This window comes from Lontra canadensis, unplaced genomic scaffold (assembly GCF_010015895.1).
Source record: "Lontra canadensis isolate GAN:19392208 unplaced genomic scaffold, GSC_riverotter_1.0 scaffold24, whole genome shotgun sequence".
Classification (NCBI taxonomy): domain Eukaryota; kingdom Metazoa; phylum Chordata; class Mammalia; order Carnivora; family Mustelidae; genus Lontra; species Lontra canadensis.
In genome coordinates, this window is record NW_022631018.1 from 20,231,153 (window position 1) to 20,258,847 (window position 27,695).

At 40.5% G+C, this 27,695-nt stretch overlaps 1 protein-coding gene across 1 annotated transcript in view; it reads right to left on the minus strand.

Moving 5' to 3' along the window:
- Window positions 1-27,695, minus strand: part of PRRC2C (proline rich coiled-coil 2C) — a 92,396-nt gene that overhangs the window by 64,435 nt on the left and 266 nt on the right. The window contains exons 2-5 of the mRNA XM_032862993.1: window positions 4,716-4,877; window positions 3,493-3,664; window positions 1,784-1,893; window positions 549-674 (exon numbers count right to left, since the gene is read on the minus strand). Of these exons, the coding sequence (XP_032718884.1) occupies window positions 549-674; window positions 1,784-1,893; window positions 3,493-3,664; window positions 4,716-4,827 (520 nt within the window). The 5' untranslated portion in view covers window positions 4,828-4,877. The remainder of the gene's footprint in view (window positions 1-548; window positions 675-1,783; window positions 1,894-3,492; window positions 3,665-4,715; window positions 4,878-27,695) is intronic.

Consider the following 27,695-nt stretch of genomic DNA (forward strand, 5'->3'; position numbering starts at 1 on the left):
TATGTATATAGGATCCTCTGAGATATTTTCCTATCAAATAGGAAACTAATATAATTAATAAGACATTTAATCTCAAGGATTTTATATTTCTATTTTTAGTTTTATGTCCATAATACAAGTATTTCTCATTAACCAAATTTATCTGGGTCTTTGTTGTGAGTTCAGAAAGCACAAGATGGCTGAATGTTAACAGAGTAGCAAATAAGTGGATACAATTTACAAATAAATATTTGCGTATTAGGGAGAGTGGTTTAAAGTTTTACTACTATAGAAATGACCAGTATTAATGTGCAAAGAACTCACCCAGGCATCTTGTTAAAATGCAAATTTCTAATTCAGTGGGTTGGGTGTGAGGCTCAAGATGCACATTTCCCACATGTTAAGTTATACCAATGCTGTGCATGTGAAAACCACAGTGGAATGACAGCAGCTACTCTGTCTTTTCAAACTAGGTATGTCATGCATATAATATTGGGCAGGTTATATTACAAAATACAATAAAAACATAATCTCACTCACTATTTTTAGGAAATAGAAAGTATTCTTACTTGGTGGGCGTAAACTGGGTCCAGGTCCGTAATTGTCATCACTTGTTTCTTTTTCTTTTTTTTCCTGATCCCCAGCTGCCTGCAGGCTGGGAAATTCTTGCTGAAAATGACTATTCACCTGCATTCCTACAGATTTTGTTAAAACATTAAATGTAACTTTTATACTGAAGATAATGAAAAAACCCTCCCAGGATAGAGGTGTCTGCTTTTCTCTGATATATTATTCCACTTTTTATATAATTATATATATATATGTATATATATATAATTATTCTACTGTTTATATCCATAAAACTTTAAAATATATTTAGAATTAAAATCCCTTGGAAAGTTAATGAACAGCCACGAGGAGATAAAAATCTAAGAAAGGAATCTGCCAGACACTGTTCAGGACTCGTTAAAGATAAGCAAAATGAGAATTTCACTCCTGTGAAATTTTATTATGACTCTGCATTTTCAAAAAGTCAAATTCCTTTGCTGAAAACTCTAAGAATCAAATATGACTACTGAAAAAACACAGGAATCAACACTGCAAGTAAGTACCACAACGAGGCTAAAACGCCTTCACTGAATTTATGACTGGTTACTGGCTGCACGTCACTAGTCATCCATTCACCCCCTACGTATCTGCCTATTTATTTATATACTTTCATAAAGTAAAAGATCTGATTTTATTAACTTGAGGGTGCAGACAGGGCCTAGATTTTCAATACAATGTTTTATAGATTTTTCCTGTCTTGCAAGTGGGAAACTTAAATTTTGCTGGGGAGTCGTCATTCCTTGAGGGGGTAGGACTACAGCTACCGTGCTTTACAGCTATTGTCTAGCTCTTCTCTACCATGGAAATCCTGAGTAGCACGTATCTGAAACAGAAGAGGTTAGGGAGCACAGATGATGATAAATATGGTTTCTAGCAATTTACACAATGTCTGGGTACTTTTATGCCCCAAAGAACAGAAGATACAGTTTTTTCTGGTCATGTAGGATGAAGATAAAAACAATGTGGGACAGAAGGTATCGTAAAACTCCTGTTTAAATCCCTATCATTGGCTCAAACATGGGTCTTGGCACTGAAACTTAACTACCCCAAGAATTCAAAGAAAAAGCCTTTTTTTAGGACCTGAGTATATCCTTGACAATGTTCTCTGCCCTTGTCAAAATCCACCCCTTATCTCCTACATGGCTGTTCAGTAACTATCAAACCTAGTCAGTTTCCCCAGCTAACGACCACTTACCATCTCCTTGCCCACCTTGCTTGTTACTGGCCCAAGATTTGGGAGCAGGTGCTACTTCTGGGGGAGCTGCAACCCCAGGTTTTGGTTGTGCTGGTGGAACTTCTGGTGCTCTTGAAAAAAAATATGAATCCATTATTTCAGATATTGTATGTTCAAATAAAATAATAATAAATATTGTAGTTAAGGTAAATTTGTGAGCAGACTGTTTTGGCTACGTATTTACTCATAGCTGCATCTCCCACAAATGCTTTTCCTCTGCAACACTCCTTTAAATAAAGTGTAGCTATTTTCATCCCCCTTCATTTCTTCCTTTTAATAACCCAAGGAGAAGATAGCTTTACTTGTCATTTTGTAAAAAAAGAAAAAAAGAAACACTCATTATTGAGTATAATCACTAAAATCTATTTTAGAGAGTAAACACTTACATGTAATTAGAAATAACATTACAGGCATACACACTGTCCGCACTGGCAGACTGGATAGGGCTAAGGCTAAGCAAACTCTCCACCTGGCAGTGAACAGGTTCACCACTGTACTTACTACTGTTATTCAAAGTGGTAACAGCAATTTGCCCAATACATCCCCATGAGTAAAAGGGGTTTTTTTGGTGGGGAGGGGAGTGGAGAGACAGAGAGAGAATCTTAAGCAGGCTCCATGGCTACAGCCCGATCACAGAACCCAACGCAGGGCTCGATCTCACAACCCGGAGATCATGAGTAGAGCTGAAGTCAAGAGTTGGACACTTGAATAACTGAGCCACCCAGGTGCCCAAGTAAATCTTTGTAATGAGTTAATGCTTGAAAATGAAAAAAGATAGTAAGGAGTTAAGAGACTTAAGAGAGGCAATGTATTTCTGGTACACTCAGACCTATAACTGGCTCGTTACTACAAAATAATTCTACAACAACTAAGAAAGAGAGAACAATGTCTTCGACAAGTTTTATTCAAGTGAAGTCAAATTTACTATATAAAGCTCCCCAAATAGGAGTATAGAAACTGGGTAACAAATAGAGGCAAAAAGCATCAAGTACCCAATCACTTGTATTATTTTTCTAAATTACCACTGCTTCAGTTGGTCATTCAATAAACTAAGAGCTTTGCAAAATCCCTGAAATACAGAATGCTACACATATGCTAAATGACTAAGAGGGACCTTATTAATTCTCTCGCGGCCTGCTTGCTAATAACTCTTTACTCATTTAAATAGAATTACCTGAGTACTTGCAATGAGCATCAGGTATAGTTTCAGTGAACCGGCAAATTCTTAGCATCATGGAAATTATTTAATAGAATCAACCCTTAACTACATTAGAAAGTGAATGCCTCATATGGTAGGGGCTCCAGGAAGCCTGACACAGTCCGTCAGAAAAGCTGTGATTAGCAATTCCGTTATCTGTTGTACCTTGACACATGGAAATACTGCCACTAAACCTACTCACACATACACAAAATTCATCAAAGGTGACTATGTAAACGACTTCAAATGGCCTGAGATACCTAACATACATAGTTCAACGTCTAACACACAGAACAAACGCAAACCGAAGTTCCCTATAGGGGTGGCCTGGCTGGCTCGGTCACTGGAACGTGCAACTCTTGATCTCAGGGTTGTGGGTTTGAGCTCCACATCAGGAGCTTAAAAATAAAATCTTAAAAAATAAAATTCCCTACAAAGAAACAGTTTCATTTTTTAGTTGACTTTGACTCACTTTTCCTCTTCATGCTGCTCTTGTTTGGATGCCCATCCTGTGCCATCTTTAGGTACAATGTTCACATTAGGGTCATTGCCTTTGTTTTCCGCTTTGAGACTTGGGAGGTTAGCAGGTGGAGGCATACGCCGTGAAATACCAACTTTTCCAAGACTCTGTAATCCATGTCGAGCTGCAACTAAAGATCAGTAACATCAACTTTCTTAGAACATCTACTTTATTGCTTAATTTACTCTTAAGACAGTACAGAAAGACAACAGGAGTTAATGTAATCTGGAACCATTATTTCCTTTTATCTTAAAATAAGAACTTTAAAACTAAGTCACACAACTGCAACATTAATCCAACGCAGAAATTATATTAAACTATCAAGCCACTGAAAAGACGATTTAAACATTCTAACAACCCTATATACTATGAACAGGGAAACACAGGCAATAAGTGGTTTTGTAATCTTTTCAAAGAATCTATTTTAAACTCAAAATTTAGTATATTAGTATATTATATATTAGTATATTAGAGAATAAATATCCTAACTCCTAAATCTTTATTAGAAAATAAATATCCTAACTCTACGTTCTGAACACTGCTAATATAACATACTTGATCCAGGGTTCCCCTTTCACTATAAATACTGGGCTCAAGGTATCAAAAACCAAAACATCCCAGGACTCACTCTCTTCTAACTAGAAGCGGTAGTAAATACCCACTACTGTATATTCCTATGCCTCCCAATCTCATTGACCAAGTCTCCCATTCAGAGCCACACAGTTCTACTGACTTTCTGCTGACAACAAACGGGAAAAAAGAAACATATTTTAAAACATAAATTTGCAGGGCCCCTGGGTGGCTCAGTCAGTTAAGCGTATGCCTTTGGCTCAGGTTAGTATCCTGGAGTCCCCAGATGGAGGCCCTCATTAGGTTCTGTGCTCAGCAGGGAACTTGCTTCTCCCTCTCCTCTGCCCCCTTCCCCCTCATGCTCCTGTGCTAGCGCTCTCTCTTTCAAATAAAATCTTTAAAAAAAGAATAATAAATTTTCTACTGTAAGATATTTAATTCATCCCCTAAAAGAGGAGTACACACCTAAAAAGCCCAAAGTACAAAGGGTTGCATAAACATGGGTTTATCCTAGATTCTAATAGCAATAGCTCCAGAGGACCAACCATACTAACAAAACAAAACGAAGAAAATCATAAAAATATATGCCACTTGACTTTACTCACCTGTGGTTTTCTGAGTTTCTAAGGATTTACCCTTGTAAGTATTAAATAAACTGAGTGTTGCATACTTTTTCCCATCCTTTGCTTTTGTGCTCTGGCCTGACTTCTCCGACATTTCGGTGGAAACTCATCGAGTCCAAAACCTCCTGCCACACCCCTTCAAACCTTTTAAGACACACATAAGAAAGAAAAATGAGGAAAAGTTCAGCTTATTTTAAGAAACTTTTAGTTTCTTAAAAAAGCCTGGGTGGCTCAGTTGGTTAAGTGTCTGCCTTTGGCTCAGGTCCTGATTGGGACTGAGCTCCACATCAGGCTCCCTCACCCTCTACCCCTGCCCCTGCTTGCATCTGTGCTCTCTCTCAAATAAATTCTTAAAAAACAAAACAAAACAAAACAAAAACTCAGTAAATTCAAATGTTCCCCAAATTTCTGAAAACAAAACAAAACAGAACAAAAACACCGAGGAATGAAATTCATCTTCAGTAACTGGCATCAATAAAATGTCATACCTGTTTAATACTGTCAAATTCCAAGAACACACAACAAAATCAAACTAAACTGCCCTGCATTCAGTAAACACATTAGTCATTTATGGTTTGTAACTGCTTAACTGTATCATAGAGAATTAAGAAGTTTAATCCAGAGGCACCCGGCTGGGTCAGTTGGTAAAGCATGCTACTCTCAATCTGCTCAAAACTGTGTGTTCAAGCCCCACATTGCCTGTGGAGCCTACTTAAAAAAAAGAATTTTAACCCATACTGAAATGAATAGATCAAATACAGTACATCTACGGAGACTGTCTATTTAACAAATATTATTCAATTCGATGGGCTTGCGATGACAGACATAAATCAATTTCTGCATATGGAATGCAAACATGATAGGAGAATTAACATCATTCCTGTTTTCAGGCAGTATATATCTAACAGATCTGTAGTAATTTAACAATTTAGAATAAAAAGAAACATTCTACTTTCTCTGCATTCTGCAAAGAGTAGAACACTTCCTCATAAACCAAAGGTACCTAAAAACAATATTCTACTTCATGGCTATGGATTAGGTGTTCAAGAAATAGTGTCAACTTATCAAAACAATTCTCTGGGTATATGGTAAGTTATTTTAAGAAAATAGTATTTTAAAAAATATTCATTTATAAAGAGAATTTCATAGTTGGAGGGAAAAATACACAAATTAGCTCTCATACTATTTCCCTTACATTTAATGAAGTATACACACATCAACCTTTTACAATTTTGGTTTTTATATTTTTTGTTTTATTTATTTTTGAGTGGTTAGGGTGGAAGTAGGGCAGAAGATGGCCAATTCCAGCCCCCCCCAAGAAATAAACAAAAAACCCCACCCCACATCAATAGCTAAAGCATTAAGAACTGAAGCACAGGAGTTAAAGACAGTAAAGAATAGAGAGATTTATCATGCAAAAAGTATTCGAAGTCAAGGAATGGCTATGTAGACTCTACCATCAGAAAAGTCATTTTATCTACCATTTTACACGTTAAACTGCAGAATCAGCATTACAATAGAGGCGTGATTTCATACGTAGGTCAACTGCCACACTATGTGTATAGTTCCATAAAATTTATCAAGATTTTTCAAATTATCTCATTTCAGTACACATTTACAATAAATAACCTTTGAGATAAACTGTGAAAAGGACTCAGCTGCAACCAAGAACTTCATAATAAATAAACAGCTATCTACTATAGTACACAGAAGAATGTATACAATTAATTATATCCCAAGGATGCCAATGATGATGATAGTATGAAGAAAGCTGTACTCCCAGAATCCACCCCACTGACATATTTTCACCGAAAACCAGTAGAAATGGGAGAAAAAACACACATTCATTTACAATGACAAAAAAGAGCAGCGCATATATACTAGGTGACAAAATTAAGATTCTCTGAGAAACAGTCAACTTGTCCTTTCACCCTCATCTGATGGCAATTTGGCACCTCAACCCTCTCTTAACATCACAACTACCCATGCAACACTCTCTTAGTGGAGACCCTCACACACCTACACCATAGAGAGAGCAACATTGTAAGAAACTCCTGAAACCTAGGGGCAAACCTACAAGCCCACCTGCACCTACATCCATTTTTCTCAACAGTTTCCCTTCCTCTAGCTGTTGTTACAGTGCTTTTCAATCATCATCTACAAACTCCTAGAAAAGCAAATTCTCAGGCCCCACCTCAGACCTACTGAATCGAACTCTGAGCAGGGGGCCCAACAAGTCCCCAGGTGATGCTGAGATATAAAGAACTTAAGGACCCACTGATTTATGAAAAGGAGATACAGTATGAGCAACGCCTTAATCGTTGCTGCACATTGAAATCACCCAAGATTCAAAACATACCAGTATCTGAGGTTCTGGCTGGAGCCTGTGGATCAATGCTTATTCTGGGGGGGAAAAAAAAAAATCCTCTGGTGATTCTAACATGGGAGCAGTACTCAAAATGACAGCAGTGAAGCGGATGGCTCTATCCTCCCACTCCACTGAAGGCCAATCCTGCCTCCCGAGCTTCCTTTCTCACTCTAAACTCTTCACTGCAGGGATCTCTTCAGGCCTAAAGGTGGCTTTACCAACCAACGGATCATTCCAAATTTGTACATCCAGCCCAAAACTTTGTATTCCTGAAGAATATATCCCCCAGCCTATTTACTTTTCTTCTTTGTTTTGCACAGTTTCAACTCTACCTAGAACAGAGGAATCTATTTCATACTAAGGGTTTTCAGAAATAAGCCTACAAAATACCTGCACAGCATGAAAAGAAAATGGCAGTTTAAAAACTGTCAACAGGGGCGCCCGGGTGGCTCAGTGGGTTAAAGCCTCTGCCTTCGGCTCAGGTCATGATCCCAGGGTCCTGTGATCAAGCCCCGAATCGGGCTTTCTGCTCAGTGGGGAGCCTCCTCTCCCTCTCTGCCTGCCTCTCTGCCTGCTTGTGATCTGTCAAATAAATAAATAAAATCTTAAAAAAAAAATAAAAAATAAAAAAATAAAAACTGTCAACAGAGGGGCGCCTGGGTGGCTCACTTGGCTAAGCAACTGCCTTCAGCCCGGGTCATGATCCCAGAGTCCTGGGATCGAGTCCCACATCAGGCTCACAGCTCTATGGGGAGTCTGCTTCTCCTTCTGACCTCCCCTCTTATGCTCTCTCACTCTGTCTCTCCCTCAAATAAATAAATTAAATTAAGTTAAAAAAAACTGTCAACAGAGAAAGTATCTTAACATTTGGCAAAATGTGATTATATAAGAACTCAACAAATTGAAGAAAAAGAACCCGAAGCAATAAAATTAATGCTATAAACAGACAATTCATTAGAGGAAATAGTACCAATTAGCAAATGTATTAAATATGCTTAGTTTTTTTTCCCCCTAAAGATTTATTTGAGAGAGAGAGAGAGCAAGAAAGCACACACAAAGAAGAGAGAGAAGCTGACTCCCCACTGAACAGGGAGCCAGATCCGGGGCTCCATCCCAGGACCCTGGGATCATGACCTGAGCTAAAGGCAGAGGCTTCGTGACCTGAGCCACCCAGATGCCCCATACGTTCAGTTTCATAAGCAAACAAAATTAAAATTACAAGATAGGTTAGCTTTTCATATGCTTACACAAGGAAAACAATGTAACATTCCACCATTTAACCACAGAGTGACAGAATATCTAATTCAATTCTAGCCATCACATAACATTAAAAGCTTAGAATTATAGAGCCGCCTGGGTAGCTCAGTGGGTTGGGCCTCTGCCTTCGGCTCAGGTCATGATCTCAGGGTCCTGGGATCGAATCCCACATCTGGCTCCCCGGAAAGCCTGCTTCTCCCACTTTCTCTGCTTGTGTTCCCTCTCTTGTGGTCTGTCAAATTAATAAATAAAATCTTAAAAAAAAAAAAAAGAAAAAGGAAGCATCATAGATGACAAAAGCCTAGGCACAAGATGATGTAGCTGTGGCTAAAAAATGAAGACTAGGTAGAGGCTGCCAGGAAAGAGGAAAATAAGGACAATTTTGGTCTTGAGCTTAAGGTAGCGAAGACTAGATTTAGGAAAGATGGGGGAGAAGGGGAGGCAAGAGTTCTGTCTCAGACATGTTTAGTTTGAGATCTTTATAAAAACAAGCAGGGGCGCCTGGGTGGCTCCGTGGGTTAAAGCCTCTGCCTTGCTCAGGTCATGATCTCAGGGTCCTGGGATCAAGTCCTGCATTAGGCTCTCTGCTCAGCAGGAAGCCAGCTCCACCCCCGTCTCTGCCTGCCTCTCTGCCTACTTGTGATCACTCTCTGTCAAATAAATTTAAAAAACAAACAACAACAAAAACACCCCATGCAGAGATTTGTACAAAAAGATGCTTAAAACAAAGTTAAAAAGTACGCAGGATTTTTAAACAAATAATATATATTAAGTATTAAATGCCAAGTATGAAAGTCTACAAAACCATATCACAAATTATCACAGCAGTAGCTATATTCCTGATTATAAGGAACTCTGACCTTCTTTGTTATACATACTGCAATGTCTAAATAGAAACAGTAAATGCACTGTTTGGTAACAGAAAACAAGAAAAAATTGCAAATGTTTTTAACAGCAATGACTTGAAATGAAAAAAACAATTAGTTTCAAGACTGGAAGATTAAAAAAATGCATATGATTGGGGCATCTGGGTGGCTCAGTGGTTGGGCCTCTGCCTTCGGCTCAGGTCATGATTTCGGGGACTTGGGATGGAGCCCCGCATCAGGCTCTCTGCTCAGCAGGGAGCCTGCTTCCCCCCCACCCCCGCCTGCCTCTCTGACTACTTGTGAGCTCTGTAAAATAATAAATAAATAAATCTTTTTAAAAAATGCATATGACTAAGTAAAAAGAATTTAAAAATCTATCCTCAGTGGCATAACACATATATCTAAAATATGCAAGAATAGTAACAAAGACTATAGGTAAACAAAAAGTTGATGAGTGTGGGTTCATCTGACTTATCTGCCCTATATGCAACAAATAAAAATGGGAGAAAGTAACAAAAACATGCACATAACTACTGTGTGTTAAGTGACTATGCACTGAGTGTAACACAACTGACATTAATGCTCCTTACACCATCAGAGGTACTTACAAGTAAGCTAACACCTCCTCTTTTCGAGAACTGGCGTAAGCGGCTAACTCGCTAACTCACATCCGTAAGACTCCAAGGGATAACATACTTGTATGTGTTTGCCCTTAGATACTAAAACCTTAAATGATGAAACCAGTATCCTCGTAAAGCCTGCTGGAGGATTTAGTAAATTCTCTGAAACATGACTTCACAAAGCAATCCTCTACAGGTTATACAGAAACAAGTCTGAAACTGCCTCCTTACTGCTATAGTGGCAAATACTCATTCAACAAGATACAACAGATGTACTGAGAACTAATAAACTCCCAAATCCTGTCTCAGATGTTAAGCTGTACCATGGAAAGACAGACGGAGGCGCTGCCTTCATGGAAGTTCTCACGGTAAGTAAATAAAAATAAAAGAATAAAAAACTCGACTGGATAAAGAGATAGCAAAGAGGGGAAAGAGACTGGATACAATGGTAAAGGTCAGAAAGATTCCTCTGAAAAGAGGACACGAGGGAAGAAAACTCAACCAGTGGTTCTCAACACAGGCAGTAGACTTATCCTGGTTCTTAAAAACACTACAGCCCTGGGGGGGGCGGGGTGGGCGCGCCTGGGTGGCTCAGTGGGTTAAAGCCTCTGCCTTCAGCTCAGGTCATGATCTCAGGGTACCTGAGATGGAGCCCCACATCAGGCTCCCTGCTCAGCAGGAAGCCTGCTTCACCTTCTCTCACTCCCCCTGCTTGTGTTCCCTCTCTTGCTGTCTCTCTCTCTGTCAAACAAATAAATAAAATCTTTAAAAAAAAATACCACAGTTGCCGTGCCAGACCAATTAAATCAGAATTTCTCAGACTGTGTTTGGCGAAAGTATTCTCTGAAAAGCTCCTCAAGGAGTTCTTAAGTACGGGTATACCTCATTTTATTGTGCTTTGCAGATACAGTGTTTTTTACAAATGAAGGTCGGGGTAACCCTGCATCAAATGAGGAGTCAGCACTGTTTTTCCCACACCACTTGCTTACTTCATGTCTGTATCACATTTTGGTAACTCTCATATTTTGCACTTTTTCATTGTTATTGTATTTGTTATGGTGATCTGTCATCAGTGATCTCTGATGTTACTACTGTCTTTGTTTTGGAGCCCCACAAACTAAGATAGTGAACTTAACTGGTAAGTGTGGGTGTGTTCTGACTGCCCATAACCAGCTATTCCCCAAAACACAACAATACTGAAATCAGGCCAATTAAGAACCCTACAGTGGTCTGTAAGTGTTCAAGTGAAAGGAAAATTCTCATGTCTCTCTCTCTAGATCAAAAGCTAGAAATGATAAAGTTCAGTAAGAAAGGGATGAGCCAAAAGCTAGGCCCCTTACACCAAAGTTAGCCAAGTTCTTAGTTTGAAAGAAAAGTTCCTTAAGAAAATTAGAAGTGCTACTCCCTGAACACAGGAATGAAAGTGAAACACCTTCACCACCAAAATGGAGAAAGTTTCAGAGATCTGGATCAAAGAGAAGATCAAAAAGCCACATTCCCTTAGGCCAATGCCCAATCCTGAGTGAGGCCTCTTATTATCTTCAATTCTACAAAGGCTGAGAGGTGAGGATACTAAAGAAAATTCTGAAACTGGCAGAGGTTGGTTAATGAGGTTAAAGAGACGCCAACTTAGGCTCAGTTGGTTAAGCTACTGCCTTCAGCTTGTCATGATCCTGGGGTCCTGGGATCGAGTCCCACATCCGGCTTCCCCTGCTCTATGGGGAGCCTGCTTCTTCCTCTCCTCTGCCTGCTATTCCCCATCTTGTGTTCTCTCTGTGTCAAATAAATAATAAATAAAATCTAAAAAAAAAAAAATAAAAAGAGAAGCCAACTTTATAACATACAAGTGCAAGCTGAAGCAAGTGCTGATGCAGAAGCTGGGACAACTATGAAGGAGGCCGTGCTAACAGACTTTCACGTCAACCTAGGGCTTTCAGAGCTAGGAAGAAGTCAATGCCTGGTTTCAGCGCTCCCAGGACAGGCTGACTCATTTCTTAGGGGCTGATGCAGCTGGTGACTTTAAATGAAAGCCAATGCTCATGTACCGTGCTAAAAACCCTAAGGCCCTTAAGCCTTATGCTGAATCTATTCTGCAGGTTTCCAGACCGAGGAACAAAGAATGGATGTCAACCATCTGTTTACGCCATGGATTCCTGAATTTTTTTCTTTAAAATATTTTTAAGTAATCTCTACACTCATTGTGGGGCTCGAACTCATAACCCCAAGACTAGGAGTCCCATGCTCCACCGCTCCACCAACTGAGCCAGCCAGGTGCCCTGCTTACTTAGTATTTTCAGCCCACTGTTGAGACCAACTGCTCAGGAAAAGACTCCTTTCAAAATATCACTGCTCCAAGAGCTTTGATGGAGCAGCACGAGACGCTGTTTCCACCCCTGCTGGCCCAACATCCACTCTGCAGCCCATGGATCAAGGAGTCCCTTGACCTGTCAAGTCTCCTTCTTTAAGAAATACATTTCTTAAGGCTACAGCAGCCATAGATTCCTCTGACGGATCTAGGCAAAGCAAACTGAAAACCTTCTGGAAAGTATTCACTACTCTAGACACCAGCAAGAACATCAGTGCCTCATGGGAAAAGGTGGAAACATCAAGACCTCAGCGGAGGAAGTAACTGCAGACGGGGTGGAAGCAGCAAGAGCAGGAGCAGGAAACCTGCTGCCGTCGCGAACGAGCAGATCCTTACAGACAAGCAAAGAAAGCATCTTCTTGCGAATGGAACCTACTCCTGGTGAAGACACTGTGAAGACTGCTGAGAGGACCACGAAAGATCTGGAATACTGCACAGCTGATAAAGCAGTGGGAGGGCTTGAGAAGACGGACTCAAACTGTAAAAAAGTTCTCGGAAGGGTAATGTCCTATCAAACAACATCACAATCTACAAGGAAATTGTTCATGATAGGAACAGCCACTTGATGGAGCAAATTTCACTGCTGTCTTCTTTGAAGAAATTGCAACAGCCACCCTAACCTTCAGCAACCACCATCCTGCTCAGTCAGTAGCCATCAACATGGAGGCAAAAATCTTCCACTGCAAAAAGATGAGAACTCTGAAAGCTAAGACGATGGTTAGCAGTTTTTGGCAATAAAGTAAATTTTAATGAAGACATACACATTGTTGGGGCACCTGGGTGCTCAGTCGTTGAGCATCCAACTCTTCGTTTCAGCTCAGGTCATGATCTCAGGTCCTGGGATCAAGCCCCATGTTGGGCTCTGTCCTCACGTGGAATCTGCTTGAGATTCTCTCTCCCCCTCCATTTCTGCCCCTCCTGCTCATGCTACTGTCTCTCTCTACATATAAAATAATTAAATCTTTAATTACTTACACACACACACACACACACACACACACACACACAGTGTTTTTAAAAAACATAATGCTGGGCACCGGGGTGGCTCAGTTGGTTAAGCGACTGCCTTTGGCTCAGGTCATGACCCCGGAGTCCTGGGATCAAGTCCTACATCCAGCTGCCGGCCCTGCAGGGAGTCTGCTTCTCCCTCTGACCTTCTCTCTCTCTCAAATAAATAAATAAATAAATAAAATCTTTAAAAACAACAACATGCTATTGCATAACTAATACACTACAATACAGCAGAAACATTAATTTTCCTATGCACTGGGAAACCAAACAAATTCCATTTGATTTCCTTTATTGAAATATTTGGTTTATTGAACCCTCCATATCCCCAAGGTATGCAACTATAGCCACAGCTGAGAACCACTGGGGGGGAAAAACCCAATTCTGATCTGGGATAAAAGGGTTCAGGTGTAAAGGTCATGGGCAGGAAGGGAAGTCAGAGTAGGCAAAAGTCTACTAGTTTAGGCTAAGGAGTATTGCCCAGTTTATTCTAAATACCATGAAGAGCCATTGAAGAAAATTAATTTAAAAAAAACCAACAAAACTCAGTTGTTGAATAAAGGTGTGCTGCATTCTGCAGATCCGTATCTTAAGTAACAAAACAGTATAATTTACTAAGTAGTAATTTAAAAATCTTTGAAACAATAAGCTCAACAGGGTCATTTCAACTTGTCAGATTCTGATTTCAAAAAATGTACTGGTACAATCACAGAAGAACAAAGGAACTCTATCCTCTACTTGTATCATTTTTAATTTTAAAAAGCTTTTTTGGGACGCATGGATGGCTCAGTCAGTTAAGTGTCTGCCTTCAGCTCAGGTTATGATCCCAGGGTCCTGGGATCAAGCCTCACAGGCTACCTGCCTGCTTCTCCCTCTCCTTCTGCCGCTCCCCCTGCTTGTGCATTCTTCTCCATCAAATAAATAAAATCTTTATTTTAAAAAAAAAAAAAAAAAAAAAAAAAGGCTGGGGCACCTGGGTGGCTCAGTTGGTCAAGCATCTATCTTTGGTTCAGGTCATGGATCAAGCCCCATGCTGGGCTCCCTAAGAGGGAGACTGCTTCTTCCTCTGCCTGCTGCTCTGCCTGCTTGTGCTCTTTCTCTGTCAAATAAATAAATAAATAAAATCTTGGGGGGGGGGAGCTTTTTGTTATTTGCATGCTATTAAGAATTTTTTTTTTACATTACTGTCTTCTTACTATGTACCTAAAAATCTGAATCATTAAGGTCTGAGGATCAGTCTACAAAAAGAGCCTAGTCAATAATAAATATACCCCCTTTAAGGGAAGAGAGAATAATCATACTTCTAAATCCAAGGTCCTGTGACTCTGAACAATGACAGAAAGAAACTGTATTTTTCGCTGAAATTAGATATACCAAAACATGAGCATCTACATTTTCCAGATTTGAACAATGAATATATATTACCTTGTAACAATTTGGGGGGGGGCCAAAAAAGTGTGAGGATAAAAGAAGAAATCAAGAAGGAAAAAAGCCAGCATTTAAAAAACAATTTCTAAAAGGTCTAAGGGAAATATCAACCTTTCAAAATGAAAGGATGACACTCAACAGTGGTTATAAGAGGATGGTTTTCTTGATGGACACCTCTTATAGGTTAAAAATTTTTAAAAAATCTATATAAAGGGTTTCCACATCAAGACAAGATTAGCAATGATCTCTAAAATTCCTTCAGTCTCAAAAGTTATAAGATCTATCGTTACTCACCATTACAAAAGTTATTTAAAAGTATTCAATACTAAAAACATTATTTTTAATGATTTTAAAATTTAGCGTTTTGGGGGGGAAAAAACACTTTCACAAATTGCCAATCTGCCCAATTCAATTAAATGACAATTATCTTCCTGGACACCGTGGGCTTCTAAGTATCCAAGCCCTGTTTACCTTTCTTTCCTCATTAACCTTAAGGTGAGAGTTTAGTTCCTCTGGAAAATGAAATACAACGTCCCACTGATTTAAATAGTTAACATTAGAGACGCCTGGGTGGCTCAGTTGGTTGGGTGGCTGCCTTCAGCTTGGGTCATGATCTTGGCGTCATGGGATCAAGTCCCGCATCGGGCTCCTTGCTTGGCGGGGAGCCTGCTTCTCCCTCTGCCTCTGCCTGCCTCTCTGTCTGCGTGTGCTCGCTCTCTCTGATAAATAAATAAATAAAATCTTAAAAAAAAAAATAGTTAACATTAAAAAGAACCTGCAACCATTTCCAGAGGAGCATACTATATGCACTCAAAAAATGTTCTACTGAATGAAGAACCTCAAGTAATAATTAATAGTCAAGTATCAATATGAATATAAAAGGCAAATGGATCTTTTGTAAACAATCTTCTTTGGTTTCTGTGACTCTCTTACAGCTTTTTTTTCCTATCCCTCCACATAAATAAATATTCACGTGCTTTTGCAATCTCTCTTTACCAGCTCCTTCTATGTGCTTTCTCCCTTGGCCATCTCATCTATTGTTTACTGCTACAGTAAGGGTAGTTCCCAAAACTTTCCTTCAAACTACAATCTTTAGACATACATTTTTAATTGTCTACAGAACAAAACGTCTGCACTTAAATTTCTGGACAGAACTACAAATTCAAAATGTCTGATTCCCCTATTCATTCATATAAATGTTTATCCTGCGCCTACTGTATTATCAGGCACTACTAGGAACAAATGAAGAAAGACATGCTGTCCTCATCAACTGATTGGAGATAATAACAGGAAGTGTGAGAAGGATGGGAAAGGTTCACAAAGAACTGGGAGGAAAGACAGACAAGTAGGCCAACGAGGCACTGACAATCGCTGCTGAAGCCCCAGAAGCTGGAGACCAGTAATACACAGGACTCCCAAGGCTGTCCACTCTGAAGGCTGTCATTCATGTCCAGCAGCACGTCTGGGACTGGGGAGCGATGGGAAGTGCACAGCAGCCGGAATAATAAGGAATTAGAGTTGAGCCACACATGTGTAAAGAAAAGCAAGGCGGAAGATGCAGGCGGGAAAATGGTTAGAATAACATTTCATGGAAGTCTAAGCCACAGAGTAAAGCAGAAGGTAGAAGAGAATGAGGACAACAAAAGGAACTGGCAATTTTAATATGATTGTATAAAAGCTCTACCAACAGTAATTACTAAATGCTTACTGAGTCAAGCGTACTACGATTGCTTTGTTTAATAAAAACAACAGGAGGGGCACCGTGGTGGCTCAGTCGGTTAAGCGTCTATCTTAGGCTCAGGTCATGATCTTAGGGTCCTGGAATCGAGCCCCACATTGCATCGGGTTCCCTGCTCAGCAGGGAATCTGCTTCTCTCCTCCCCACTCATGCTGTCACTATCTGTCTCTCTCCCTGCTTGTGCTCTCTCACTCTCTCTCAAATAAATATCTTTTTTTAAAAAATGACAAAATGTACTAAGTGAAAAAACTGAAGGCACAGGAGTTTGTGATTTGAATTTAAGGTTTCAAGTGGGGGTGCCTTGGTGGCGCAGTTGGTTGAGTGTCTGCCTTCCGCTCAGGTCATGATCCCAGAGTCCTAGGATCGAGTCCCACTTCAGACTCCCTGCTCACCAAGGAGCCTGCTTTTCCCTCTCCCTCTGCCTGCCGCTCTGCCTACTTGCGCCTGCACTCTCTCTCTGATAAATAAATAATTAAAATCTTTTTAAAAAGAATAAAAAAAGGTTTCGGTGATGACAGGGGTTTAGAACAGCAGGCATTAAAAGACGAGCACATACTGTACATGTGACTGGTGTGCATATGTACACATACCCAGAGTGATAAATATGGTAAGCTACTTATAATTAGGGAATAGGGATAAAGGAATACAGGAATTTTTCATAGTATTTTTACAATTTTTCTGTGAGATTAAGATTATTCCAAAAGAGGGCGCCTGGGTGGCTCAGTTGGTTAAGCGACTGCCTTCAGCTCAGGTCATGATCCCAGAGTCCCAGGATCGAGTCCCGCATCACACTCCCAGAGCTAGAGGAAGTCTGCTTCTCCCTCTGACCTTCTGCCCTCTCACACTCTCTCTCTCGAACCGATAAATAAAATCTTTAAAAAGATTATTCCAAAAGAAAAAGTTTAAAATGGGCACCTAGTTGGCACATGCGGCTCTTGGTTTTGAGGTCATGAGTTTGGGCCCTGCACTGGGCGTGGCACCTACTTAAAATTAAAAAAAAAAAAAAAAAAAAAAAGTTAAAAACAAAAAACTCACCTGCTTTCCCAAACACGTTCTCCTCCCCAACTTCACCATAACCACTTTCCCTGACGTCTAGATTTATTTTCGTTTTAATTTTATTTAAGTAATCTTTACATCCAATGTAGGCTCAGTCATGACCCAAGATCAAGAGTTTCACGCTCTCCTGACTGAGCCAGCCAGGCACCCTGCCCTGACCCTATATTTAAAACCTTGAATGATCTTCCATGTTTGTCTCCCGCTTCTAACATGAAGAGGGATTAAGTTCTATATGATCTAATGTAGTAATGTCTCTTGAAACCATTTTTTTAAAAATCTCAACTCTAAATAAAATATTTTTAAAAAAATGCCTCTCTGCCTACTTGTGATCTCTGTCAAATAAATAAATAAAATATTTAAAAAAAAATCTCAACTCTACAGATATATAAATACCAGGTTGGGAACAAGAGCTCAAAGCCCAAGTCACCAAAATTTACCAATGAAGAAACAACTCTAGACAAGTAAAAATAACGTGCCCCAAACTCATCTAGCTATGAAGAGACAGAGCCAAGATTAAACCCAGAGTTGACGGCAAAGCCAGTGCCCAGATAACCTCGCCATATGAAAACTGGAATTTAATTATCATTATAAAAGAGATAAACATCAAATCTTTAAAATGTAGTAATAGGGGCGCCTGGGTGGCTCAGTGGGTTAGGCCTCTGCCTTCAGCTGGGGTCATGATCTCAGGGTCCTTGGATCAAGCCCCTCATCTGGCTCTCTGCTCAGCAGGGAGCCTGCTGCTTCTCTCTCTCTCTCTCTCTCTCTGTCAAATAAATAAGTAATCTTTAAAAAATTTTTAAAAATAAAATGTAATAATAACATGTCACTTTAGGCTAAGAAATTCTAAGAGAGTCAAATTTTTATTTTCAAAACTTATTGTATTACAATACAGAAAATATGAATAAAAATTATAGTAACAAAATACAGTAAAAATGAATTATATCTGTTGTAGAAATACAAAAACGTAAAAAATCTAAGACTCGACGCACCAAAGACTGTAAAAAAAAAAAAAAAGTGGGGGAGGGGGCTATATACAGAATTGTTTCCCCTCTCAAAATTCGTGTGTTGAAGTCCTAACTCCCAACAGCCCAGATGGTATTTGGAGATAGGCCCTTTGGGAGATAATTAGGTTTAGCTGAGATAATGAGAGTGGGGCCTCAGAATGGGATTAGTGCTCTTCTAAGAGAAGACACCACAGCTCGCTAGCTCTCCCAACCACCTGAAGACACAGAGTTCTTCAAAAAGCAGCCCTGTGAAAGGCAGGAAGACCTCCCCAAAACCGGATTATGCGGGCACCCTGATCTTGGTTTTCCAGCCTCCAGAGCCGTGATAAATTCCTGTTAAGCTACCTAGTCTGTGGTATTTTGTTTTTTAAGATTTTATTGATTTGAGAGAGAGAGAGAGAACAAGCCAGGGGGAGAGGCAGAGGGAGAAGCAGGACCTGAGCCCCATGACGTCAGAAGGCAGGTGCTCAACCAACTGAGCCACCCAGGTGCCCCTTTGGTATTTCCTCATGGCAGCTGGAGTTTACAAAGATGGCAGAGACTGATGTATTAACCTCAGAAAACATTTAGTCTATAAAATTTTAAACTAAAATTTCCGTTTAAAATGAAAAGGTCTTGCTTTGGTTAAGAGACTGAACTGGTCAACTTCTAAGTTCATTTCAATCTCCAATTGTTATAATCACTTGGTAATTCTAAAGTCAGAGTGACATCAAATATTTTTAAGATCACATTTGCTGCTATAATAGAAAAGCTAAGAATACCACCATATGTTGAGTGCCTCTACTACAAATAGCACTACAGCAAAAGCATTAAAAAATTGTCATTTTAAAAAACAAAGTGTAATATAAATAAATCTGCTGGAATTCTAATCAGAATGGTAGAAGGGCTCAGGCTGTTCTTAGAAACTGAAACATGTGAATCAAGTTTCTGGGGCAGAATGCCTTAACAATCAGAAAAGATATGTACTTATCAAACCCTCTGTACCATTAATTACTATTCTAGCAAAGTAACAAATCTGTGTGTCTACCATTTACTAGATGAGGTGACTGCAACATTACTCTTTCTGACAACTGACAGTATTTTTAAACTGTTCATATCACACCATTACTTGAAGCGGATTTGGTTTAAATCCCAGCCCTGACATTTTGTAGCTAGGTGTTTTTATAGCATAATTGTGGCATACGCATATTATGACATAAGCATTTCCCTAGTCATTAAATATCATTCTGAATTTATATTTTCTCATCTGTGGGCTATATCTTCTAGTCTATTATGAGGTTTAATTAACAAAGTATGTAGAAAACTCTTAAAATAGTGTCTGGCATTTAATAAAAGCTTAACAAATGGTAATAAAGTTTTCAAAACTTAAACACTACAAATAAAAACCAAAGCATAAAAGTTTCTTAACTCTTTTTTGCAAGGCAGGTACTTTGGATGTTACAGGAGAAAAACAGAAGTATTCTCTTTCAAGATCCTCAACTGACATCATGAGACCTTTCATATAACTAACCCGCTGCCTTTAAGGGCTGGAATTTCAAGTTTAAATTTTTAAGTGTACAGAACTGTTAGCATCCCCCTCTGCAAATACTGGCTCTGTTCCTCTATCATTAAAATGTCTGTTTTGAGGGGCTCCTGGGTGGCTCAGTGGGTTAAAGCCTCTGCCTTCGGCTCAGGTCGTGATCCCAGGGTCCTGGGATGGAGTCCCACATCGGGCTCTCTCCTTGGTGGAGAACCTGCTTCCCCCCTCCCCTCTATCTGCCTGCCTCTCTACCTACTTGTGATCTCTGTCTGTCAAATAAATAAATAAAATCTTCAAAAAAAAAGAGTCTGTTTTGAGACATGTAAGCTACCCATCCCTCTTTTTGCTACTTTCTACTTTTATTCTCTCCATGTTCCCTGGTTGTCATATATAAAACTATACAATAAAGCAATATTTATTATGTTATTACTTTGAGTAATCTCTATACCCAACATGTCCAACTCACAACTGAGATCAAGAGCTGCGTGCTTTTCCCACTGAGCCAGCCAGGCACCCTATTCCTGACTTTTTAATCCTAATTCAATAGTTCTTTCTTCAGCAGGAGAGTACTTTTTCTGCCTCCAAAATGTGATGTATCTCATCTTTCTACATTCTATATCCTAATTTTGATGTGAGTTACCTGAATCTAGACATACTAAAACTCACAGAATTGTACACGGAAAGTTGCACTTTTTCTTTATCTAAATTTCAAAAACATACAGAAATATAACCAAACTCTACTTTTGTCAAAGCCTCCTTCAATAACACCTTTTTCCTGACTTTTTTTTTTTTTAAAGATTTTATCTATTTATTTGACACAGAGAGCGAGAAATCACAAGTAGGCAGAGAGGGGGGAAGCAGGTTCTCCACGGAGCAGAGAGCCTGATGCACGACTCAATCCCAGGACCCTGAGATCACGAACTGAACTGAAGGCAGAGGCTCAACCCACTGAACCACCCAGGCGCCCACCTTTTTCCTGCTTTTAAGATAAAATTTCTCCGTGTGCCTGGGTGGCTCAGTCATTAAGTGTCTGCCTTCAGCTCAGGTCCTGATCCTGGGATCCTGGGGTCCTGGGATCGAGCCCCTCTTTAGGACCCCTGCACAGCGGGAGACCTGCTTCTCCCTCTCCCACTCCCCCAGCTTGTGTTCCCTCTCTTGATGTCTCTCTCTGTCAAATAAAATAAAATCTTAAAAAAAAAAAAACCATAAAATTTCTCTTTTCTGTTGCATTTTCCTGACCTTCAGAAGTTAATTCGTATTATACCTCTTAACGTTGTGCTTCTTTAGTTAATTAAGATCTATATATGGTCTGTTTCCTAGTTACCATAAATACTGAATAAGCTACCATGTTCATCTTTAAAACACACTGGCTAGGGACGCCTGGGGGGCGCAGCTGGTTGCAGCTCAGGTTGTAATCTCGTCATCGCAGGGTGGCTGAGATGGAGCCCTCTGTTGGGGCTGTTGCCCTCAGCCCGGAGTCTACCAGAGATTCTCTCTCATTCTGCCCCTTCTGCTCGTGCATGCAGGCTTGCTTGCTCTCTCTGAAATAAATGAAATCTTTAAAATAAAATTCATTGGATAAAGTGAAGGCGCACCTGCCCAACTACTTAACCCATTTAGTAAAATGTACTAAGTTTTTAGTTCCTTGGTGACCATTTCTCCAGTCTCCCCATGTTTTTGGTTTTGTTCTAAATGTATCCTTAATGTATCTCCTCAGTCTTTCGCAGCATCCATTAGCCTCCACAGGGCCTTCCTGCAGATACAAAAACATACCCTTCTGGGATGACACAAGTAATCCACTGGGTGAGGTACTGATGCAGGGGGAAAAAAGGGGGAAATGAAGGCACAAATACTCCTGGGAGGCCTAGCCAGAGCGTAGGACTTTCTGCAAGCAGAGCACGGAGTAGGTTTCAGTGCTCGCTGCTTACATCAGCCGCACGCATGTGTGCAGGACACAAACTGCACAATCATACCCAGCAGTCCTACGCTTTCAGGTTATTCATCAGTAAAGAGGAAAGGATAATCAAGTATTAACTTCTCCAGCCACCCATTCTCCAACCACAAATGGATCCATCTCTTACCTTATAAACTCAAAATTTATTTGTAGGGGATCTTCCAACACCAGAGAGAACCACCCCCCTTTACCTTTAACTTTCTACTTTTCATAGTTCTCTTTTCTGTTTTAAACATGGTCTAGGCTCATGTAATATCAAAGAATGTAAAATTCAAAACATACACGCAAACACATCTTTGCAACAATCCTCTGAGACAGGGGAAATGCGTATTTTCCCTATTTCACAGATGAATAAACAGGTTTCCCAGGCTATCAGAAAGCCAAGAGTTCCTCTGCAACCTTCTGTAAGCTGAAATGGATACAGCAAAGGAACAACTGGCATTAATTTATATGGAAAACTTTTTGTGCTACTCCCAAACCCAAGAAATAACCTCTCTTAGGCTTTTCTGACACCTTACGACACATCTTGCTAACAAACTCACATATCATGAGTTACAAACTAGATGCTTACAAACTAGATGCTGAGTAAGGGGAAACAGCCTGGTAGCACCACTCTCGCTGCTCAGGGGGTGCCCTGCCTCTACAGTGGCTGCTATTTTTGCTTTTGCCCTTTTCCGGAAAAACAAAAATCTTCTTCAGAACTTTCAGTTAGCAAAAGCAGGTAATAATGTTGTCTTTCATAAAAGCAAAGTGGGGTAGTGTGAACCTTCAAAAAGCAGGGAATACCGGTATCTGAAATTTGAAGAAGCCATGTCACTCACCCCCAAAGTTAACAGCAGGCACAAAGGACAAAACAAAAAAGGTCTAAACCTAGGTTTTTACACTCATCGTCCAAAGCTCATATTGAGTATTCAAGTCCCCTAAAAGTCAAGAAGTCTCAGTACTTACTCCTCCCTGCCTAACCTTCCACTCTCATTACTTGACCTAAATTCTTTTAGTGTCACCAAGAATCTCTCAGCCAAATCCAAAGGATACTTCTCTTAGATCCTTCCGACCTCTGCTACATTTGGCTTTAATAATCCTGTATTTTAGATTATTCTCTTCCATCCTGATTTCTGTAATGATTTCCTTCTTCACTTACTCATTGTTGCTCTCCTCCTGCCACTGATTGTCTTAGCCTGCTACATCTCTGTCTACACAAGCACCTTCACTTTGCAGTTCATCATGGACATGGCTGCCCCGAGTATGTAGTTAAGGCTCTAATTTACAGCTCATCTCCTGTAATGCTTCCACTGCCTGTGATGAGTCTAATCCACTCTAGCCTTTCACCACTTCTGGCCTTCATCAATTCCAAACGTTGCCTGATCTTATGCAGTCATCATTTCTTATAGCATTTATGTCCTAAAGCATGAAATACAAAAGACTACTGATGACATATTAGATGATTTTAAGTGGTCCATAGAAGCACATTTAAAATCATGTTTATTTTGAGGGGCGCCTGGGTGGCTCAGTGGGTTAAAGCCTTTGCCTTCTGCCTTCGGCTCTCGTCATGATCTCAGGGTCCTGGGATTGAGCCCCGCATCCCGCTCTCTGCTCAGTGGGGTGCCTGCTTCCCACCACCCCCACCCCCCTGCCTCTCTGCCTACTTATGATCTCTGTCAAATAAATCTTTAAAAATATAAATAAATAAATAAATAAATAGTCACGACTTATCTGAAGTTTGGGCAATACTGGCCACTGGGAAGTCCAAGCAGGGTGGAACTTAAACACTTACAGTTAGGCTCTGGGTCAATGATTTGAATCCTATTTACTAGCTCAGTAAGTCTAGAAGAATTACTTAAACCTCTTTAAGTCACAGTTTTCTAGTTGTGTAACAGGGATAAAATAATCTACCACCTAGATGTATTATATAGATTGAAAAAGATAATCCACAAAATTATCTTAGCTCAGTGCCTGGCATGGAAAGTGCTCAATAAATATTAATAATTGCAATTCTTCTTTTTAATAATTGCAATTATCCATGTTCTCTCTTGGCCATCATGCCTTCACTTGAGATCTACTAGACATGTGACCTATACCAAAGACAATTTTCATATATGGATTTTCTGCCCCAAACTTCCTTTATCTGCTTTTATGTCTTTATTTTTATCTTCTGGTATAAATCCAAAGATCACGTGATAACCTTTTACCATTAACCTTTAAAACTGTGAGCATCTTAGCAGTGAGAGCCACAAGCCATATTCCTTTGATTCACTACCTTACAAAATTAAAAGAATCCTTAATGTTTGTTTAAAAAAGTCTAAAAATTAGAAAGGAAAATCTGCTGCAAATAAAACATATGTTTATGTGCATAGTACATAAACAAAATGTCTGAAAGCCCTTGATACTATTCTAATAGGATATGACAAGGTATTCTTTTGCTCTTCTAAGGTATCTGTCAGTTGAATCTTAGTCGTGGGTCAATTCTTCTGTGTCCCACTCTCACACATTCAGTAATAAAACCTAGGTATATGCTAACCACTCACGGTATATGGTGATGTGGACATGGAAATAATTTAGTAAAGGAAACAGACTAACACTGGAACACAAGTAAAAAGAAAATTACTAGGGGCGCCTGGGTGGCTCAGTGGGTTAAAGCCTCTGCCTTCGGCTCAGGTCATGATTCCAGGGTCCTGGGATCGAGTCCCGCATCGGACTCTCTGCTCGGCAGGGCGCCTGCTTCCTCCCCTCTCTCTCTCTCTCTCTCTGCTTCTCTGCCTACTTGTGATCTCTGTCTGTCAAAATAAATAAAATCTAAAAAAAAAAAAAAAGAAAGAAAGAAAATTACTAGATAATATGTGTGTAAATCATATCCAAGTGTTTTTTGATACTATACATGCTCCACAAATGCAGACTATATACCCCTCCTGTAATGCAGAGCACCTAGCAGCACCACACAGGGGTAAGAACATTACATCATATTAACAGTGATAACTTAATTGCTACCTTGTTTTCAGACTGTAAGTAAATGCTAACCATATAAAAGTTTTTGTCTGCCAACTAGACCACTGTTGAAACTCACTAATAGCCCTTGCTTCATCTGATTTGCCAGCAAACATGCACATACACAGGCCCTAAAACCTGACTGGCATTCTGTTAATCTACAGCAAAATAACTACAAAGGGACTGGCAAAAAGATCAGTTTGTATTTAGCCTTTCTGGGGATGGAGGGAAAATATACAACAGAAAATGTACTGAAGTTACCCTCTGTAGAGAATTCCTTTACCCACAAAGATGTCCTGACTGATGCATCAAAGGCTTTATTATTGGGAAATCTAAAATGTTATGACTCAGAAAACCAACATTAATTCTCAAGCTTCTAAGCAACAGTTAACAGTTAACATTGACTAAGATAAGCTATCACTGTGTTACCTTTTCGTAAATTGACAAATTTCACTTTACTGAAAGGGTATTAGTCATACATAACTCAGTGAGACACAACTCTTGGATCTCCTTCACTGTAAGAGTAGGGTTCTGTACCAATTTGTGTAACATTTTATCAATAATCAATCCTTGTCTTACACAAATATGGCATAAACAGCACCTGAAACAAGTTACTCAACTGGCGTACAAACTGAAGCAGTGTCTGGACAGAGGGCAAGAGGGAAGGGAAAATCATATAATCTTCAAAGACATTTTACCAACACGGGTGGTGGGGTGGCATAAGGGTAGTGGGGAGACAGGCTGGAATGAGTCAGACTTCTGTATTTTCAGATGTGCTCAACATACTGAACCCAGGGTTATTGACTGTAGAGCATGAAGAAATCTCCAAGAAACAAAATCTAGTGTCTAAGTGTTAAAAAAAAGAAAGAAAGAAAGAAAGAAAACGAAAAGAAAGAAAGAAAGAAAAAGAAAGAAAAAGAAAAACTAATTCCCAAAGAATATATATACTCCATTCTAAGAATATACAACTTACTCACTGCTTGGAGAGTACTTTCTTCTACCAATATTCTGCCAATTCACTATTACAATGTACTAAGCACAGTAATAAGCCCTCTACACACATTATCTTTGTTAATACTACAGCAAACCTTGGAGGGAAGTACTATTATTATCATCACCTCCATTTTACAGATGAGGAAATATTTTATCTACAACAGAGGCCAGATCTCAAAATTTAAAAATTGTATGCCATACTATAAAGAGTTTTAACCAACCGGCCTTTAAATAGAAAAAGGTAGGAAAACTAGCTTCTATCCTATCCTCAAAGTAGTTATAACTGTTTTTTACCTCTTGCAACACTTTCACCATTATATGCAACAATGTTTCTATACTGAAATCAAACGAAAGAAAAAAACTAGGTTAACAATGCTGCATCTTTAGTTACTACAGTTCCTACAATTACAAGGAACAGGAAGGCAGTTTGCAGGCCCAGAGCACCCTTTGGATTTAGACAGTCCGGACTTGAATCTCTACAGCACCACCAATAACTCTTGAGTGACCTTGGTCAAATTAATATCGCAGATTTCATTTCCTCATCTGTAATATGGAAGGATGATAGCAGCAGCCCAAGGAAAGATCATATATGTTACAGGGCTTATTACTATGCTCAGTACACAGTAAAACGTCAACTAATGGTGGAGAGAAAACAGCCACATACATAAGCTCACCAAACCAAATATAAAAGTAAAAAAAGCCTAAATTACCTCAAGTCCATTACAGAAAAAAAGAAAATTACGATTTCACTACATGCGAAAGATAAAATCCAAATTCAACCTATTCCTAATTATTTTAGGGGATCGGTGCATCTGAGGCGGGCCAGGGACGACGCTGCAGTACATCTGTGACACACACCTAAAAATGGCTCCAGTCGGAGCAGCATCTTAATCACCACAGAGGAAGTTCCATCTACTTTTAACAAACGCGGAGTTCGACTCGGTGGGCGCTGAAGTATCTCCCTGCCGTTCTAAGAGCGGGCTCTTGATCACGAATCGTGATTCTTCCGGTGCGTTCCCCAGGAAGACCTTACAGCCCAGCGGCCCACCGCACCATCACTTCCGAGCACCCCAGCCGGCATGAACCCACGAGCCCGGGCTGAAGGTCGGCCCATGCAGAGATCCGGGTAGCTTTCAGAAGCCAGCAAACAGCAGGCATGGTGGAAACCTCAAGAAATTCTCAGACCGAGTCAAAACAAATATGCATCCCTTTCAAGGAACCAGACGTACTACCCTCGGGCAAAAGGACCATGTATCAGGGTCCCACTGGTTCCCCACGCCCTTTTCTTCAAGTCCCCACGGGGGGCCTTCGCCGTAACCCCCGTCATCTTAACGCGGCCCCCGAGAGACGGGGCTGCAGAACGGGATTCCCTGCGCAGGTCAGGGGACGGCGAGGCCTAGGGTCCGCAGGAACGAACCCTCCTCTGGGGCTGGGGCAGCGCGTCCCCAGCGGAAGCAGGGCTGGTCCAGATCCCCCCAGCCTCCCACCAGTCAGGTCTTTAACCCCCTCCCCCAATCTCTCGCGCACAGGCTCCCTGCGAACCCCACCCTCACCGCGCGCGGAGAGCAAGCCGGCACCGAGGCCGGCCACGAGCCCCTGAGCTGTCCGGGGGACGCATCCTACACGCGCGACAGAGAGACCGCGCGCCCGCCCGTCCGCGGACGGGAACCCCCTTCCGCAGCCGGCCACGCGAGGACCCGCCCGCGCAGGCCCGCGCTGCGGCCGGGCGGGAGCGAGACCGGCGGGTACGGGGCTCCGCTGCAGACCACATGGGGCGGGTCCGACTCCGCTTTCCCGCTCCCCG